This window comes from Salmo salar, chromosome ssa02 (assembly GCF_905237065.1).
Source record: "Salmo salar chromosome ssa02, Ssal_v3.1, whole genome shotgun sequence".
Classification (NCBI taxonomy): domain Eukaryota; kingdom Metazoa; phylum Chordata; class Actinopteri; order Salmoniformes; family Salmonidae; genus Salmo; species Salmo salar.
The window spans coordinates 87,427,912-87,445,332 of NC_059443.1; the positions used below are offsets into that span (position 1 = coordinate 87,427,912).

At 41.0% G+C, this 17,421-nt stretch overlaps 2 protein-coding genes across 2 annotated transcripts in view; one reads left to right on the plus strand and one right to left on the minus strand.

Annotated features, from left to right (window-relative positions):
- Positions 1-17,421, minus strand: part of LOC106606985 (zinc finger protein 850-like) — an 898,172-nt gene that overhangs the window by 43,853 nt on the left and 836,898 nt on the right. The window lies entirely within an intron of this gene.
- On the plus strand, positions 10,524-12,491 carry LOC123733231 (gastrula zinc finger protein XlCGF17.1-like; the record flags this gene model as incomplete). The annotated part of the gene is made up of 1 exon (XM_045712674.1): positions 10,524-12,491. A coding segment is annotated over one exon (834 nt), but the record flags the coding sequence as incomplete, so codon positions are not given.

The window sequence follows — 17,421 nt, forward strand, 5'->3', positions numbered from 1 at the left end:
AGCTATCCTTGCCGTAAGGCGATCGTTCTCCTGTATATTATAAGTACAACGACTGCAATTAGAAGGCATCATGTTAATGTTACTTAGCTTCGGCTGTTTGAAGTCCTGACGAACCATGTCCAGATAAAACCTCCGGGGTGAAAAAGTTAAAAAGTTGAGTGAGGGAAAAACTAAGAATATACGGTAATGAAAAAGTAAAAACCGTGAGGTAGTCAGGTAGCAAAGTAAGATCGGCAACAAAACGCACAGCAGCATGTAAACAAGTCTGAAAGTTGTGACCGGAAAGTCTACACTTGGTTATGTAAAAAAACTAGCGCTCAACACCCGTTGAATATGTCCAGGTGTCAGTAAACGTAGGCCAAAAAAAGCATAATTTAAATGTTTTCCAGCAGCACAGTTACAGTCACTCTGGACAACATGAAAACTGCATAACCAGCTCTGCTAGGGCGAGTAAAATGGTCAGAGTCTCATTTGTGTCTGGAAGTAGCTAGCAAGTTAAGGTGAGAACGGTCAAATCAACCCAACTCCTCGGCCGGAGCGGCCAGTGGCTCCGAGAGCGAAACGGGCTGAATTTATAAACGGACAATCTGACAACGGGCTGAATTTATGAAGCACTCTGGTATTCAAGATTGAATTTAAAAACACACCCGAAGTCGTAAAATGTTTAACTAGTAATGTGTTATGCTAACTAACTAGCTAGCAAGAGGTTGCATAGCAACAGCATAAACTTCCGGTAGACAGGAAAAGAGCGCTCAACTGAAAGGATACGGTTCGGTTACAGTTTACTACAATTAACTAATAGTATGTAGTATATACTCATTAAGTATGTAGTTACAGTATGTTAGTATGGGTATTCAAACACAGCTATTCGCCTTTTTTCTATTTATTTTCAATGCCATTACATTAAAGGCGAAACATACCTACATTTATGAATTGTTTGAAACCTTTGTTTTAAACCCTTCTCAAAGCTGATGCCTTCCCGGATTTGTAATTTTTTTAAATCATAAAACACTACTTGACTTTCCTTGTATTTATGGCAGTTTAGTTCCCTTAAGGGTCAGTCAACTTTGGTACAACATACTATGGGGAGTCGCCACTTCGGTTGAAGGATCTAAAATCACACCTGAAAAGGCCAATGAAATCCGCGCCTGGCTGGAAGTCCCGCCTTCCACAGATGATGAGCGTCAGGCTCGGATTCATTCCTTCAATTATTCCGCTCTTCACCTCGGTGTTAACAGGAACAATTCATGCTACTAAAACATACAATTGTAACACGAGACTGTCTTACGTGGGCCAACTAAACTGACCCTTAGTGGTAGAGCGTGATCACCCCCTGGATTTTGTGTGGTTCTCATAGTTTCCTAATCACAATGTCCTGGCTTTAACAATGAGTAATATGGCTAAAAATGAGACCTAGACAATGAAAGTTGAGACCGAGGTAAAGTTGGATTTATATTCACACATTCAGATATTTAACAGACATTGGTCAACAGCGATTTAAAATTGTAAAAATCAATAACTAATTAATTGATTGTCACAAAAACATCAAACTAGGTATGATTTATTCTATAAATGTCTAGCATACTTTTACAAGTAATTTTCCATCCAAGTTGTCAGACCCCGGTGGCCTGAAGGAGAACCTCACACTCTAGGAGCTCAGATGCAATAATTTAATAACCTAATAACCAACGTTTCCACAGACAAGCTGTCTTCATCACAGTATAATGACAAACACTGCAGGTAACTGGTTTATATTGTGTCAAAGGACACACACAGGTATCTGTAATCATGTCTGAGTGTGGCCTGATATCATTGGTTCATTTACAGATATAAATAGAACATATAAAACATAAATGGATAGCATACGGTCATAGATACAATTTGGCTCCATAGACCTACAAACATTTACAATGAATAGCAATATTCCAATAATGGCTACGTTGAGACAGACGGGAGCAAAGGTCTTTAAATTAAAGATCCAGGCAGCCTCTTGTTTTTAACAATAAATTGTCGAGGTCACCCCCTCTCCTAGGGAGGGTGATGTGTTCGATGCCGATATAATGTAGGGACGAAATCAAGGGGTTCACTTCCAAAAAGTTCTAAGATAAATAACTGCCTTAGTGGTGCACGTGATAACACCTTTGATTGGGATCTGTTTCCCTGTTTGGGGGTGTTTGAAGGATCTACATTTATAAGTGCCATTGCATTGAGCGCAGCCATTACACTTGTAGTTTCCATCCGGGAGAGGTGCAAATAGACATTGTGCAGGAATATTGTGGGGTGGTAAATCAGAGTTTACCAATTGATCTCTGAGATTTCTGCTCAGTGAGAATACGACCAAGGGAGGGTCTGAAAACACATTACCGATACTGTCATCGTATCTTATGTGCCAATGTTTGTGAACGATTCCCTTCATTTGTTCACAGCACTTTGAATAGCAGGTAGTAAGAATGCAAGAATGCTTGGTTTTTGCGAGACTGTCCTTGAAAGAGAAAATGTCTTGATTTTTGTACCCCCTCTCCTCTGTCAAAATCTTAATGTTTTTTTGTAAATTATTTTTATTCGAGAGTGTCAGGTTCTCCTTTTCTTTTCCAAGTGTTCTACTCTGCTAGCCAGCACCTCTCCTAAACAGGTGTTCTACTCTGCTAGCCAGCACCTCTCCTAAACAGGTGTTCTACTCTGCTAGCCAGCACCTCTCCTAAACAGGTGTTCTACTCTGCTAGCCAGCACCTCTCCTAAACAGGTGTTCTACTCTGCTAGCCAGCACCTCTCCTAAACAGGTGTTCTACTCTGCTAGCCAGCACCTCTCCTAAACAGGTGTTCTACTCTGCTAGCCAGCACCTCTCCTAAACAGGTGTTCTACTCTGCTAGCCAGCACCTCTCCTAAACAGGTGTTCTACTCTGCTAGCCAGCACCTCTCCTAAACAGGTGTTCTACTCTGCTAGCCAGCACCTCTCCTAAACAGGTGTTCTACTCTGCTAGCCAGCACCTCTCCTAAACAGGTGTTCTACTCTGCTAGCCAGCACCTCTCCTAAACAGGTGTTCTACTCTGCTAGCCAGCACCTCTCCTAAACAGGTGTTCTACTCTGCTAGCCAGCACCTCTCCTAAACAGGTGTTCTACTCTGCTAGCCAGCACCTCTCCTAAACAGGTGTTCTACTCTGCTAGCCAGCACCTCTCCTAAACAGGTGTTCTACTCTGCTAGCCAGCACCTCTCCTAAACAGGTGTTCTACTCTGCTAGCCAGCACCTCCACTGAACAGGTGTTCTACTCTGAAGGAGGGAAACGAGGTATAACACCTGATTGGCCCCGCCCGTTCCTGGGTCTGTGAAGAGCGATATTAAATTTAAGGAACAAATCTGAGCTTCACTTGTGCTTGTAGTTCTGACCATGCACTAATATTTAACAAGTAATATAACCTAACAATTTCACAACAACTACCTTATACACACAAGTGTAAAGGAATGAATACGAATATGTACATACAAATATATAAATGAGTGATGGCCGAACGGCATAGGCGGTAGATGGTATAGAGTACAGTATATACATATGAGATGAGTAATGTAGGGTTTGAGAACATTATATAAAGTGGCATTGTTTCAAGTGGCTAGTGATACAATTAATTACATCAAGATGGCAAGATGCAGTAGATGGTATAGCGTACAGTATATACATATGAGATGAGTAATGTAGGGTAAGTAAACGTTATATAATATAAAGTGGCTAGTGATAAATTTTGTGGACATTGAGTGTGAGGTTATTTTCCTGACACCACACTCCGAGGGCCCTCACCTCCTCCCTGTAGGCCGTCTCATTGTTGTTAGTTATCAAGCCTACCACTGTAGTGTCGTCTGCAAACTTGATGATTGAGTTGGATGCGTGCATGGCCACGCAGTCGTGGGTGAACAGGGAGTACAGAAGAGGGCTGAGAACGCACCCTTGTGGGGACCCAGTGTTGAGTATCAGCGGGGTGGAGATGTTGTTACCTACCCTCACCACCTGGGGGCGGCCCATCAGGAAGTCCAGGACCCAGTTGCACAGGGCGGGGTCGAGACCCAGGGTCTCGAGCTTAATGACGAGTTTGGAGGGTACTATGGTGTTAAATGCTGAGCTGTAATCGATGAACAGCATTCTTACATAGGTATTCCTCTTGTCCAGATGGGTTAGGGCAGTGTGCAATGTGATGGCGATTGCGTCATCTGTGGACCTATTGAGGCGGTAAACAAATTGGAGTGGGTCTAGGGTGTCAGGTAGGGTGGAGGCGATATGGTCCTTGACTAGTCTCTCAAAGGACTTCATGATGACGGAAGTGAGTGCTATAGGGCGGTAGTCATTTAGCTCAGTTACTTTAGCTTTCTTGGGAACAGGAACAATGGTGGCCCTCTTGAAGTATGTGGGGACAGCAGACTGGGATAGGGAGACATTGAATATGTCCGTAAACACACCAGCCAGCTGGTCTGCGCATGCTCTGAGGACGCAGCCGGGGATGCCGTCTGGGCCTGCAGCCTTGCGAGGGTTAAAACGTTTAACCTCTCTGGGGTATGTGGGACGGTAGCGTCCCACTTGCCAACAGCCAGTGAAATAGCAGAGCGCCAAATTCAAAACAACAAAAATCTCATAAACACAGGATATTGGATAGACAATCCCTTAACCTGTTGGGGTTAGGGGGCAGTATTTGCACGGCCGGATAAAAAACGTACCCGTTTTAAACTGGTTACTACTCTTGCCCAGAAACGAGAATATGCATATAATTAGTAGATTTAGATAGAAAACACTCTGAAGTTTCTAAAAGTGTTTGAATGATGTCTATGAGTATAACAGAACTCATATGGCAGGCGAAAACCTGAGAAAAATCCAACCAGGAAGTGGGAATTCTCAAGTTTGTAGTTTAACCTCCCTGGGCAAGGTGGGATGCAGTGTCACAGCCCTAGTCAACAGCCAGTGGAATCGTAATTTCTCAAACATATGACTATTTTACACCATTTTAAAGACAAGACTCTCGTTAATCTAACCACACTGTCCGATTTCATATCCTAGCTTCTGGGCCTGAGTAGCAGGCAGTTTACTACGGGCACGCTTTTCATCCGGATGTGAAAATACTGCCCCCTACCCCAAAGAAATTAAATGTTTTACTCACGTTGGCTATAGTGAAGGAGAGCCCGCAGGTTTTGGTAGCTGGCCGTGTCAGTGGCACTGTATTGTCCTCAAAGCGAGCAAAAAAGTTGTTTAGTCTGTCTGGAAGCAAGGCATCGTGATCTGCGACGGGGCTGGTTTTTCTTTTGTAGTCCGTGATTGACTGTAGACCCTGCCACATACCTCTCGTGTCTGAGCCATTGAATTGCGACTCCACTTTGTCTCTGTACTGACGCTTAGCTTGTTTGATTTAATAGTATGTTGTTCCTAGTTTCCCTCATTCTGTGAACAGTAGTTATAGTCATAACGTGTGGATTTAATAGTATGTTGTACCTAGTTTCCTTCCTTCAGGGAACAGTAGTTATAGTCATAACGTTAAGCTTGTCATATGATGAACTTCAACTTAAATACTGGATCTTGCTGTCGGACAGTTTGTTGTATTCAGATCTCTGAAATGCACTCTAACTACGTAACATTTAGTGTCTCCTTATGTTACGCTGGGTTAACAGTTTTCATGGGCACAGAAATCCTAAATCATTTCAGAGTTTGCTAAATCCTATGGTTCTAAGCGAGTCACCTTAACTTTATTGACAACACACGAATGGATACTGTCATTAATGTTGTTCTTCAATAATTACACTTAATTCTTAACTTCTTACATCTAGGGTTTCCGATAGCGGAACCTTGTTCCGCCAGCGGGACCCTAGCCAACAGCCAATGGGATCGCATGGCGCGAAATACAAAAACAACTAAAATACCACAATTCAATTTTCTCAAACAATAAACTATTTTACACCATTTTAAAGATAAGACTCTCGTTAATCTAACCACATTGTCCGATTTCAAAAAGGCTTTACAGCAAAAGCAAAACCATTAAATTATGTTAGGAGAGTACATAGACACAAATAATCACACAGCCATTTTTCAAGCAAGGGTATATGTCACAGAAACCGAAAACACAGCTAAATTATGCACTAACCTTTGACGATCTTCATCAGATGACACTCCTAGGACATTATGTTACACAATACATGTATGTTTTGTTCGATAAAGTTCATATTTATATCCAAAAACAGCATTTTACATTAGCGCTTGATGTTCAGAAATTGTATTTCCCACCAAAGAATTCCGGTGAATTTACATTAATACTCATCATAAACGTTGACAAAATACATAACAATTATTTTAAGAATTATAGATAGACTACTCCTTTATGCAACCGCTGTGTCAGATTTTAAAATAGCTTTACGGAGAAAGCACATTTTTCAATATTCTGAGTACATAGCTCAGCCATCACGGCTAGCTATTCAGACACCCGCCAACTTGGGGGTCACCTAAACTCAGAATTAGTATTAGAAATATTGTATTACCTTTTCTGATCTTTGTCAGAATGCACACCCAGGACTGCTACTTCCACAAGAAATTTTGTTTTTGTTCGAAATAATCCATAGTTATGTCCAAATGCCTCCGTTTTGTTCGTGCGTTCAGGTCACTATCCAAAGGGTAACGCGTGAGCGCAATTCGAGACACAAAAAGTCAAATTGTTCCATTACCGTACTTAGAAGCATGTCAAACGCTGTTTAAAATCAATTTTTATTGTATTTTTAATGTAAAATTGCGATAATATTCCAACCGGACAATAGTGTATTCATTCAAGCAGGAAAAGAAAAAACAGCGTGCTCTCGTGACCACGCATATCCAATCTCTTTGTCCTCAGGCAGACCACTCAGTAACTGAGCTCCTATTATCTGCCCAGGGACAGGAGAAGGCTCAATCCACTTTCTGAAGGATTTAGACAGCCAATGGAAGCCTTAGAAAGTGCAACGTGACAGCACAGATACTGTAGTTTCGAAAGGGACTAGAAAGAACTACATTTCTCAGATCATTCACTTCCTGGTTGACTGTTTCTGAGGTTTTTGCCTGCCATATGAGTTCTGTTATACTCAGACACCATTCAAACTGTTTTAGAAACTTCCGAGTGTTTTCTATCCAAATCTACTAATAATTTGCAAATATTTGACTCTGGGCCCAAGAAGTAGGCCGTTTAATTTGGGTACCTTTTTCATCCGGCCGTGAAAATACTGCCTCCTATAGCGAAGAGGTTAATTCTGTAGCTGTTTAGTTAGTTACATTTTCAACTATCATCAGCTGATCCAGGAAATCATTTTCTGCATGCCAGTCAAATGGCAAACATCACGACATCCAACAACAACCAATGTGCTTCTTCATTCATTACTCTGGTAAAGACAGTTATGCCGTGCTCCACGTTGGATCCAACATCCCTAACAAATTGATGTTTATAATGTGTTATTGTCTACTTCATTTACAGTAGGGTCTCGTTAGTCTGTCTGGACACAGAGATACTTAGCTCATAATGTGTAGAGAACTGTTCCTTGATGGGTAGGCTATTGTACAATACACAGAGCTATTTTCCTTTATTCAGGACATTTAGAATGGCAACACATTACAGAGTAGCCTAGTGGGATTATTGACAAAATTATCTGGTGATCAGGTTATGAAATGTCATGACAAAGACATTTTAGTTTCCATGTTTCACCTGAAATATTAAATGATTTATAATCCTAGGTCTATGTTGTTAGGTGAAGTTATGGGTCCTACAGTAGGTCTATGTTATTGTTCGGTGAGATTATAGACCATTTTGGCATACACTTAGTGGACAAACCCTCATTTGAGGGTCTATAATCTCACCTAACAATAACATAGACCTAGTCATTTTTAAATATAAAGTAGTACACTGATGGAAAACTAGCCAATTAGCATTTTACTGGTTGAAGTGGTTTTTAAATATAAAGTAGTACATTTTCGACAATAACACAAACATTAAATTAAATCAGGACATTCAAACGAGCCTTACAATTATAATCCAAAGTAGTATCAAATGATAATAATAATCATAATCAACCTGGAAATGGAGGCTATTTTTGCTGTCAGCCTATGAGAACTCTCCTGAGTTTTCCCCCACGGTGGTGAATTAGTGAATAGACACATAGCTTAATGTGAGTTTCCTTGAGTAGCACTCCTGATCTTGCGCTGATAGTGCGCTGTAATATTCAGAACACATTGTGGAAACTAATCTTTGCTCACCATTTTTTAAATATATATATTTTTTTCACCCCTTTTTTCTCCCCAATTGGTAGTTACAGTCTTGTCTCATCGCTGCAACTCCCGTACGGCTTCTGGAGAGGCGAAGGTCGAGAGCCATGCGTCCTCCGAAACACAACCCAACCGAGCCGCACTGCTTCTTGACACAATGCCCATCCAACCCGGAAGCCAGCAGCACCAATGTGTCCGAGGAAACACCTGGCGACCTGGTCAGCGTGCACTGCGCCCGGCCCGCCACAGGAGTTGCTAGTGCGCGATGAGACAAGGATATCCCTGACCGGCCAAACCCTTCTCTAACCCGGGACGACGCTGGGCTAATTGTGCGTCGCCCCATGGGCCTCCCGGTCGCAGCCAGCTGCGACAGAGCCTGGACTCGAACCCAGAATCTCTTGTGGCACAGCTAGCACTGCGATGCAGGGCCTTAGACCACTGCGCCACTCGGGAGGCCCTTGCTCACCATTTTTGCTCCAGGCAGATATAGTACATCCTTAATTAGCGGTTTCCTCATTAGCAGGGAGGAGTTTCTACAACCAAATTGTGTGCGCATCGCCCTTGTCGCACAGAAAGGGGCCTATATTGGATACCAAAAGTTGCCTGGCACACTGCTTAGGAGTTCAACACCTTTTACTTATTTCTAGTTACTACTAATGTGAAAACAAGACTAAATATGACTATTGTTGCTCACTTGACTGTCTTAAGACAACCTCTCTAGGGTAGGTGGGCTGAAATCGTCCCACCTACTCAACAGCCAGTGGAATCCCGTGGTGCGTTATTCAAATACCTTAGAAATGCTATTACTTCAATTTCTCAAACATATGACTATTTTACACCATTTTTAAAGACAAGACTCTAGTTAATCTAACCACACTGTCCGATTTCAAAAAGCCTTTACAACGAAAGCAAAACATTAGATTATGTCAGCAGAGTACCCAGCCAGAAATAATCAGACACCCATTTTTCAAGCTAGCATATAATGTCACATAAACCCAAACCACAGCTAAATGCAGCACTAACCTTTGATGATCTTCATCAGATGACAATCCTAGGACATTATGTTATACAATACATGCATGTTTTGTTCAATCAAGTTCATATTTATATCAAAAACCAGCTTTTTACATTAGCATGTGACCTTCAGAACTAGCATACCCACCGCAAACTTCCGGTGAATTTACTAAATTACTCATGATAAACGTTCACAAAAAACATAACAATTATTTTAAGAATTATAGATACAGAACTCCTTTATGCAATCGCTATGTCCGATTTTAAAATAGCTTTTCGGTGAAAGCACATTTTGCAATATTCTGAGTAGATAGCCAAGCCATCACGGGCTAGCTATTTAGACACCCACCAAGTTTAGCCCTCACCAAAGTCAGATTTACTATAAGAAAAATGTTATTACCTTTGCTGTTCTTCGTCAGAATGCACTCCCAGGACTTCTACTTCAATAACAAATGTTGGTTTGGTTCAAAATAATCCATAGTTATGTTCAAATATCCTCTGTTTTGTTAGTGCGTTCAAGACACTATCCGAAGGGTGACGCGTTTCGTGACAAAAAAATTCTAAATATTCCATTACCGTACTTCGAAGCATGTCAACCGCTGTTTAAAATCAATTTCTATGCTATTTTTCTCGTAAAAAAGCGATAATATTCCGACCGGGAAACCCTGTTTACGTTGAAAGACAGAGAAAATAAAAACATGGTGTCGCCTCGTGCACGCGCCTCAGTCTCATTGTCCTCTGATCGACCACCATCCAAATGCGCTAATGTTTTTCAGCCAGGGCCTGCAAAGACATCATTCAGTGGTTTGCCACCTTCTGAGAGCCTATGGGAGCCGTAGGAAGTGTCACGTTACAGCAGAGATCCTCAGTTTTCAATAAAGAGAGTGTAGAAGCCCAATAAATGGTCAGAGACAGCACTTCCTGTAAGGAATCTTCTCAGGTTTTTGCCTGCCATATGAGTTCTGTTATACTCACAGACACCATTCAAACAGTTTTAGAAACTTTAGGGTGTTTTCTATCCAAAGCCAATAATTATATGCATATTCTAGTTTCTGGGCAGTAGTAATAACCAGATTAAATCGGGTACGTTTTTTATCCGGCCGTGCAAATACTGCCCCCTACCCTAGAGAGGTTAAGACAATTGTCAAGTAATTTTAACATTCATTACAGACGTCAATTGTTGTACAGTATCATGGCTACGCTGTTGGCATCACCTTTTTCAGTGGATTTTTGCTGTTCTGGGCCTTTAAAACCATCTGACTTGTTCACACAGGAGAGAGACGTGACTATCGTGGATCCTCTGGGGAGCCTCAACAGCATGATGCTGACGAGGCAGAGAAGCGTCTCTCCACATCAGAACACCTCAAACACCAGCAGAGAACCACAGGGAATAAATCTATCTGCTGCTCTGAATGTGGGAAACGTTGCAAATCTTCATCAGAACTTAAAATACACCAGCGAACACACACAGGAGAGAAATCTCACCACTGTTTTGATTGTGGGAAGAGTTACTTAAGATTAAAATCACTACAAGTACACCTGAGAATTCACAATGGAGAGAAACCTTACAGCTGTGATCAATGTGGGAAGAGTTTTACTACATCTAGCTATCTGATTATACACCAGAGAACACATACAGGAGAGAAACCGTACAGCTGTACTCAATGTGGGAAGAGTTTTACTCAGTCAAGCAACCTGTTATCACATCAGAGGACACACACAGGAGAGAAACCTTTTAGTTGTAATCAATGTGTGAAAAGTTTTATTACATCTAGAGAACTGACTGAACACCAGAGAACACACACAGGAGAGAAACCTTATAGCTGTGATCAATGTGGGAAGAGTTTTATTTCATCTAGCCATCTGACTAGACACCAGCGAGTACACACAGGAGAGAAACGATTCCACTGTTCAGATTGTGGAAAAAGATTCTCAACTTCACAGAATTTGAAGAAGCACCAGAAAACACACACAGGAGAGAAATCTTATAGCTGTGATCAATGTGGGAAGACTTTTACTCAGTCAAGCTCCCTGAAATCCTACCGTAAACTACACACAGAAGAGAAACCTTTTAGCTGTGATCAATGTGGTTAGAGTTTTACTACATCTAGCTATCTGACTGTACACCAGCGGAGACACACAGTAGAGAAACCTTATAGCTGTGTTCAATGTGGGAAGAGAAACTCTGATAAAAGTTATCTGATCAAACATCAGAAAATACATATATGAAGGAGTTGTTTCATGATATCAATGTCACAATGTACAATGTTTTAACATTGTAGAAGGAGTATTTTAATCATGTCACAATGTAGAACCCTAAACGTTTTCCCCCTGTTCTATGATTTCAACATGATATGGATATTAGCCTCAGGGGGAAAATCCAGGCTCTGAAATGAAAGAGTTACTATTTATGAGATTTAACAAAAAGTGACTAACAAAAAAAGAGCTGTGTTACACTTACCACATTGGTCACTTGAATCAAAACGCAAACTTCAAAATGTAGCTAGCTGTTTTCTACAAATTGTCCTCTAACCAGGGATGTACACATTACTCCCAGATTCCGTGTGGTTTTTGAGCTGTTAGTTTTAACAGGACGTGCAACTTCATCTCCTTCCTGTCACACAATTGATTTCAACATGATATCGATGAGTTATGACAAATAAGTGTTGTGTTCCTTTGTTTAGAGACCCCTACATTTAAATGCATCACTCCAAAATGTAGCTGACTGTCTTCTGCAGGTTGTCCTCTAACCAGTGAGGTAAAATATATCTCCCATTTCCATGTGTTTTTTTGTTGTTGTTAGTTTTCTGATTTCCCAATTTAATTGATATCAGTGATTTATTGCTACTTGTCAAAACAACAGCGTTTCTGGTGCTAGTGCAGTTTATAAGGTGCTTGTTTAAAAAAAAATATATATGATTATTGTGGCAGATGTTTGTGTATATAGCCCCTTTTATGTTTAGGTTTTCTGCATATTGGTTATTGATTTGGACACGTTAAAACTGTGTTTGACATTGGGGCTATCCCACCTAGCAACATTTCATTGAAAAGAGTTGAAAAGAAGACTAATATATGTCCGGCTGTAGTTGAAAGTGTAATTATTGTTTTTTTCAATGATGTCATTGTAAATAAGAATTTGTTCTGACAGTGATGACCTACCGGGGAACAGTGGGTTAACTGCCATGTTCAGTTGCAGAACAACAGATTTTGACCTTGTCAGCTCGTGGATTCAATCCAGCAACCTTTCGGTTACTGTTACATGAAGGTTAAAATAAATAAATAAATACACATGGACGCAGTATAATAAATTGGTCTATAATCAATTTTATTAACAATCCTACATCACTCCAGTATTTCTTTGCAACATTCAAATGCTAATTGTCTTTATTCCACTACTGAAGAAGCATGACTAAAATCACCTCATATTTCAAACATTCAGCCTGACAAAAGATACGTTTTATTATTCCATGCCTCACCGTTAAGTTAATTATTGCCAATACACATTAACAAAGGGGTGTATATTTGGTTTTGATATTTCATATTTACAATTTATGTAACATTTAGTAATTATTATTATTGTAACCAACTGACAATTTTTGGGTAGAAATTATATTGACATTGTTGCCCTGCTTTTAGAATATCAGGGTTCATTCTCAGATGTGTCAAACCAAATGTACTAGAGCATGACATTGGGGACTGGGCCCGATCCAACAACATGCCTATCGAGTGAACCCTGAGAAGAGAGAGAAGCTCTGCAGTGAGGTGGAAAGTTACTACGGATATTGCAGGAGTTTCCTCTTGAAATTAGACATGTCCGTGGTAAGGACAACTTGGAAGCTGAAATTCTCAATGGCAGTCAAAAATGTTTTGTGTTTAGCCAATGCGTTGCCATGGATCCCAAATTATTTTGACTGCACGTTTTTCTGTATTGGAGATGAGTTTTGAGGTTGGACTTTAGCACGTCTAGCTCGTTAGCAGCTTCTAGCTCGTTAGCACGTAGGACGCACTGATTGGTGTCACCTCGTTAGTCAGTATGTGTTACACCTGTGCTGGCTTGTCCATCTCGTTAGTGGGAAGGTGTTTCACCTGAGCTGGTCCAGGTTCTATTTAAGAGTGTCTGGCCCAGTGCTCCAGTTGTCTTGATACATGTGGAGAGTCAACACCTTTAGTTGCTCCACCTTTTTGGTTTGCATCCTGTCTTTAAGTTTGGTGTGGGTTTTTATTTTGTTTGCCTCTTCTTGGCAAGGGGCACCTGTACTTACTAATGTATTTACTTAAGTATTCAGACCCTTTGCTATGAGACTTGAGATTGAGCTCATGTAACAGTGTAGGTTCCGTCCCTCTCTTCGCCCCAACCTGGGCTCGAACCAGGGACCCTTGCACACATCAACAACTGACACCCCACGAAGCATCGTTACCCATCGCGCCACAAAAGCCGCGGCCCTTGCAACGCAAGGGGAACAACCACTTCAGGTCTCAGAGCGAATTACGTCACTGATTGAAACGCTATTAGCGCGCACCACCGCTAGCTAACTAGCCATTTCACATCGGTTACACTCAGATGCATCCGGATTCCCCTAATCATCCTTGAGATGTTTCTACAACTTGATTGGAGTACACCTGTGGTAAATTCAATTGATTGGACATGATTTGGAAAGGCACACACCTGTCTATAATAGAACCCGCAGTTCACAGTGCATGTCAGAGCAAAAACTAAGCCATGAGGTCAAAGGAATTGTCCGTAGAGCGCTGAGACAGGATTGTGTCAAGGCACATATCTGGGGAAGGGTTCCAAAAACTGTTTGCAGCATTGAAGGTCCCTAAGAACACAGTGGCCTCCATCATTCTTAAATGGAAGAAGTTTGGAACCATCAAGACTCTTCCTAGAGCTGGCCGCCCAGCCAAACTGAGCAATCAGGGGGAAAGGGCCTTGGTCAGCGAGGTGACCAAGAATCCGATGGTCACTCTGACGGAGCTCCAGAGTTACTCTGTGGAGATGGGAGAACCTTCCAGAAGGACCATCATCTCTGCAGCACTCCATCAAATCAGGCCTTTATGTTAGAGAGGCCAGACGGAAGCCACTCCTCAGTAAAAGGCACATGACAGCTAAAAGGCACCTAAAGGACTCTCAGTCCATGAGAAACAAGATTCTCTGGTCTGATTAAACCAAGATTGAACTCTTTGGCCTGAATGCCAAGTGTCACGTCTGGAGGTCAAATTGGCACCATCCCTACAGTGAAGCATGGTGGTGGCAACATCATTACTGTGGAGATGTTTTTCAGCAGCAGTGCAAATTGTCCACTGATATAATTTATCACCCATTTTGGCTGTATGAAAGTTAATTTCCCCTCAGGAACACACATTTGTTCTTTGCTATTATGAAGGTCATTTGTGTAGTATGTACTTTTCCCCACTAGTCTTTACATTGCTTACGCATATTCAGTGGCCTGACTGCATCCAGACGATGTCAAAGGCCCATCTGAACCTAATGCAGCTTGGAGTGATCAGATGACAGAAGTCACATTTAGGTGCCAGGTGTAACTGAGGCCGTAGATGCTCCATATCCATTACTTTGAGTGATTTATAGAATGACTAAATGTGTTGCATAGTGGAAGACAAACTGAAATTATACTGTTTTTAATACTAATATGGACGAAGCTATGTGTTGCTTTTTGCACAGATTTGTTCATTGGTTTTGCAAGAGTCTGTTGATTGGTCAGTCATTGGGTTCATTTGTTTTACAATATGTTCAAATCAAACTTTATTTATACAGCACATTTCAGACATGGATACAACACAATGGCTTCACAGAAAAAAAAACAAAGAAAATAAACATTTACTACACAAAACATAAGACTAAAAACTGAAAGACTAATGAGCATGCTAAAGAAATGCCATTGAGTAAAATATTAACAATTGGATGCAACATCTAACACAAAATATCAGCTTGTTTTACTACATTGTTTGTTGTTACGTTCCCCAGCGAGAAAAATCTAAAATGTTGCTCAAACAGAAGAGGAACTAACAATGAGTCACTGACAACCACAACTAAACAGGTGGGGTTTTAGGAGGGGTTCTGAAAGACACTATGGGGGTGTCCACTGGAAGTTGACTAGTAACAACAACTGGGACCTAAAAGACACCCACCATGAGACCCTCTAAATCTGCCCAAGAAGAGGCAAACAAAAGAAAAACCTACACCAAACATCAAGACAGGAAGTGGCGCAACTAAAGGTGTTGACTCTCCACATGTATCAAGACAACTGGAGCACTGGGCCAGACACTCTTAAATAGAACCTGGACCAGCTCAGGTGAAACACCTTCCCACTAACGAGATGGACAAGCCAGCACAGGTGTAACACATACTGACTAACGAGGTGACACCAATCAGTGCGTCCTACGTGCTAACGAGCTAGACGTGCTAACGAGCTAGACGTGCTAACGAGCTAGACGTGCTAACGAGCTAGACGTGCTAACGAGCTAGACGTGCTAAAGTCCAACCTCAAAACATAAATGGAAAAACAAAGCCTGTAACACCTTCCCCCTTAAGACAACAAATATATCCTATGTTTTTGTTGGACAAGTTTGGTCACCACCAACAGAAAACAACTTCCATTTCATGTTATAATCAACTACAAAGCTTCACCTTCTACAAATAAACATGGTGTCTACTGGCTGTCAACAATTAAAAACAAGAAAAAAACACATATTTCTAAATAATAATATACAATCATGTAATTTTTTTCTCCGTTTTCTTTCTATAGAATCCTAAAATTATCTGCTTACCAAAAGTGGCCCACTAGGCGGCTCGCATTCCACGCCCGACTCCAAGCCAGCGAGCCGGGCTTCTTACCTATTTAAAGTTTGAGAATAGGTTGAGATCGTTTCGGCCCCAAGACCTCTAATCATTCGCTTTACCAGATAAAACTGCGAGACATCGAGCGCCAGCTATCCTGAGGGAAACTTCGGAGGGAACCAGCTACTAGATGGTTCGATTAGTCTTTCGCCCCTATACCCAGGTCGGACGACCGATTTGCACGTCAGGACCGCTACGGACCTCCACCAGAGTTTCCTCTGGCTTCGCCCTGCCCAGGCATAGTTCACCATCTTTCGGGTCCTATTTTTCCCCACTAGCTTCTAGAACTCTCGTCTTCCTAAAACTCACTAGCTTCTAGAACTCTCGTCCCCTTGGAACGAGCCCAAACGAAACTCAAATCAAATTCTATTAGTCATGTCGGATTTCAAGAGCAAACTCCTGCAATATCTCGATAGGCATGTTGTTGGATCGGGGCCCAGTCCCCAATGTCATGCTCTAGTACATTTGGGTTGGCACATCTGAGAATGAACCCTGATATTCTAAAAGCAGGATAACAATGTCAATATAATTGTACACAAAAATTGTCAGTTGGTTGCATAAATAATTATGATTACTAAATGTTACATGAATTGTAAATATGAAATATCAAAACCAAATGTACACCCCTTTGTTAATATGTATTGGCAATAATTAACTTAATTGTGAGGCATGGAATAATAAAATGTATCTTTTGTCAGGCTGAATGTTTGAAATATGAGGTGATTTGAGTCATGCTTCTTCAGTAGTGGAATAAAGACAATTAGCATTTGAATGTTGTCAAGAAATGCTAGTGATGTAGGATTGTTAATAAAATTGATTATAGACCAATTTATTATACTGCGTCCATGTGTATAGGCTGCAAGTACCTTGAAATTAAGTTGTTTTCAAGTCATTCACAAAACGACCAGAAAAGACATCTTTTCAACTTTCACTTTCAACTACAACCGAACATATATTGGAAGTCGGGCATAGTCTTATTTTAAATATCTTTTAAATTACATTTTGCTAAATGGGAATAGTGCAATGTCAAAAACACATGTCCAAATCAATAAGCAATATGCAGAAACGGTTTGGGATATATTGAAAACCTAAACATTTTGATTCAAGTGGGTCACCAACGTGGTAAGTGTAACAACTCTTTTTTTGTTAGTCACTTTTTATTAAATCTCATAAATAGTAACTCTTTCAATTCAGAGCCTGGATTTTTTTACCTGAGGCTAAAATCAATTATACAGGGGGCAAACATTTAGGGTTCTACATTGACATTCATTAAAATACCCCTTCTACAATGTCAAAACATTA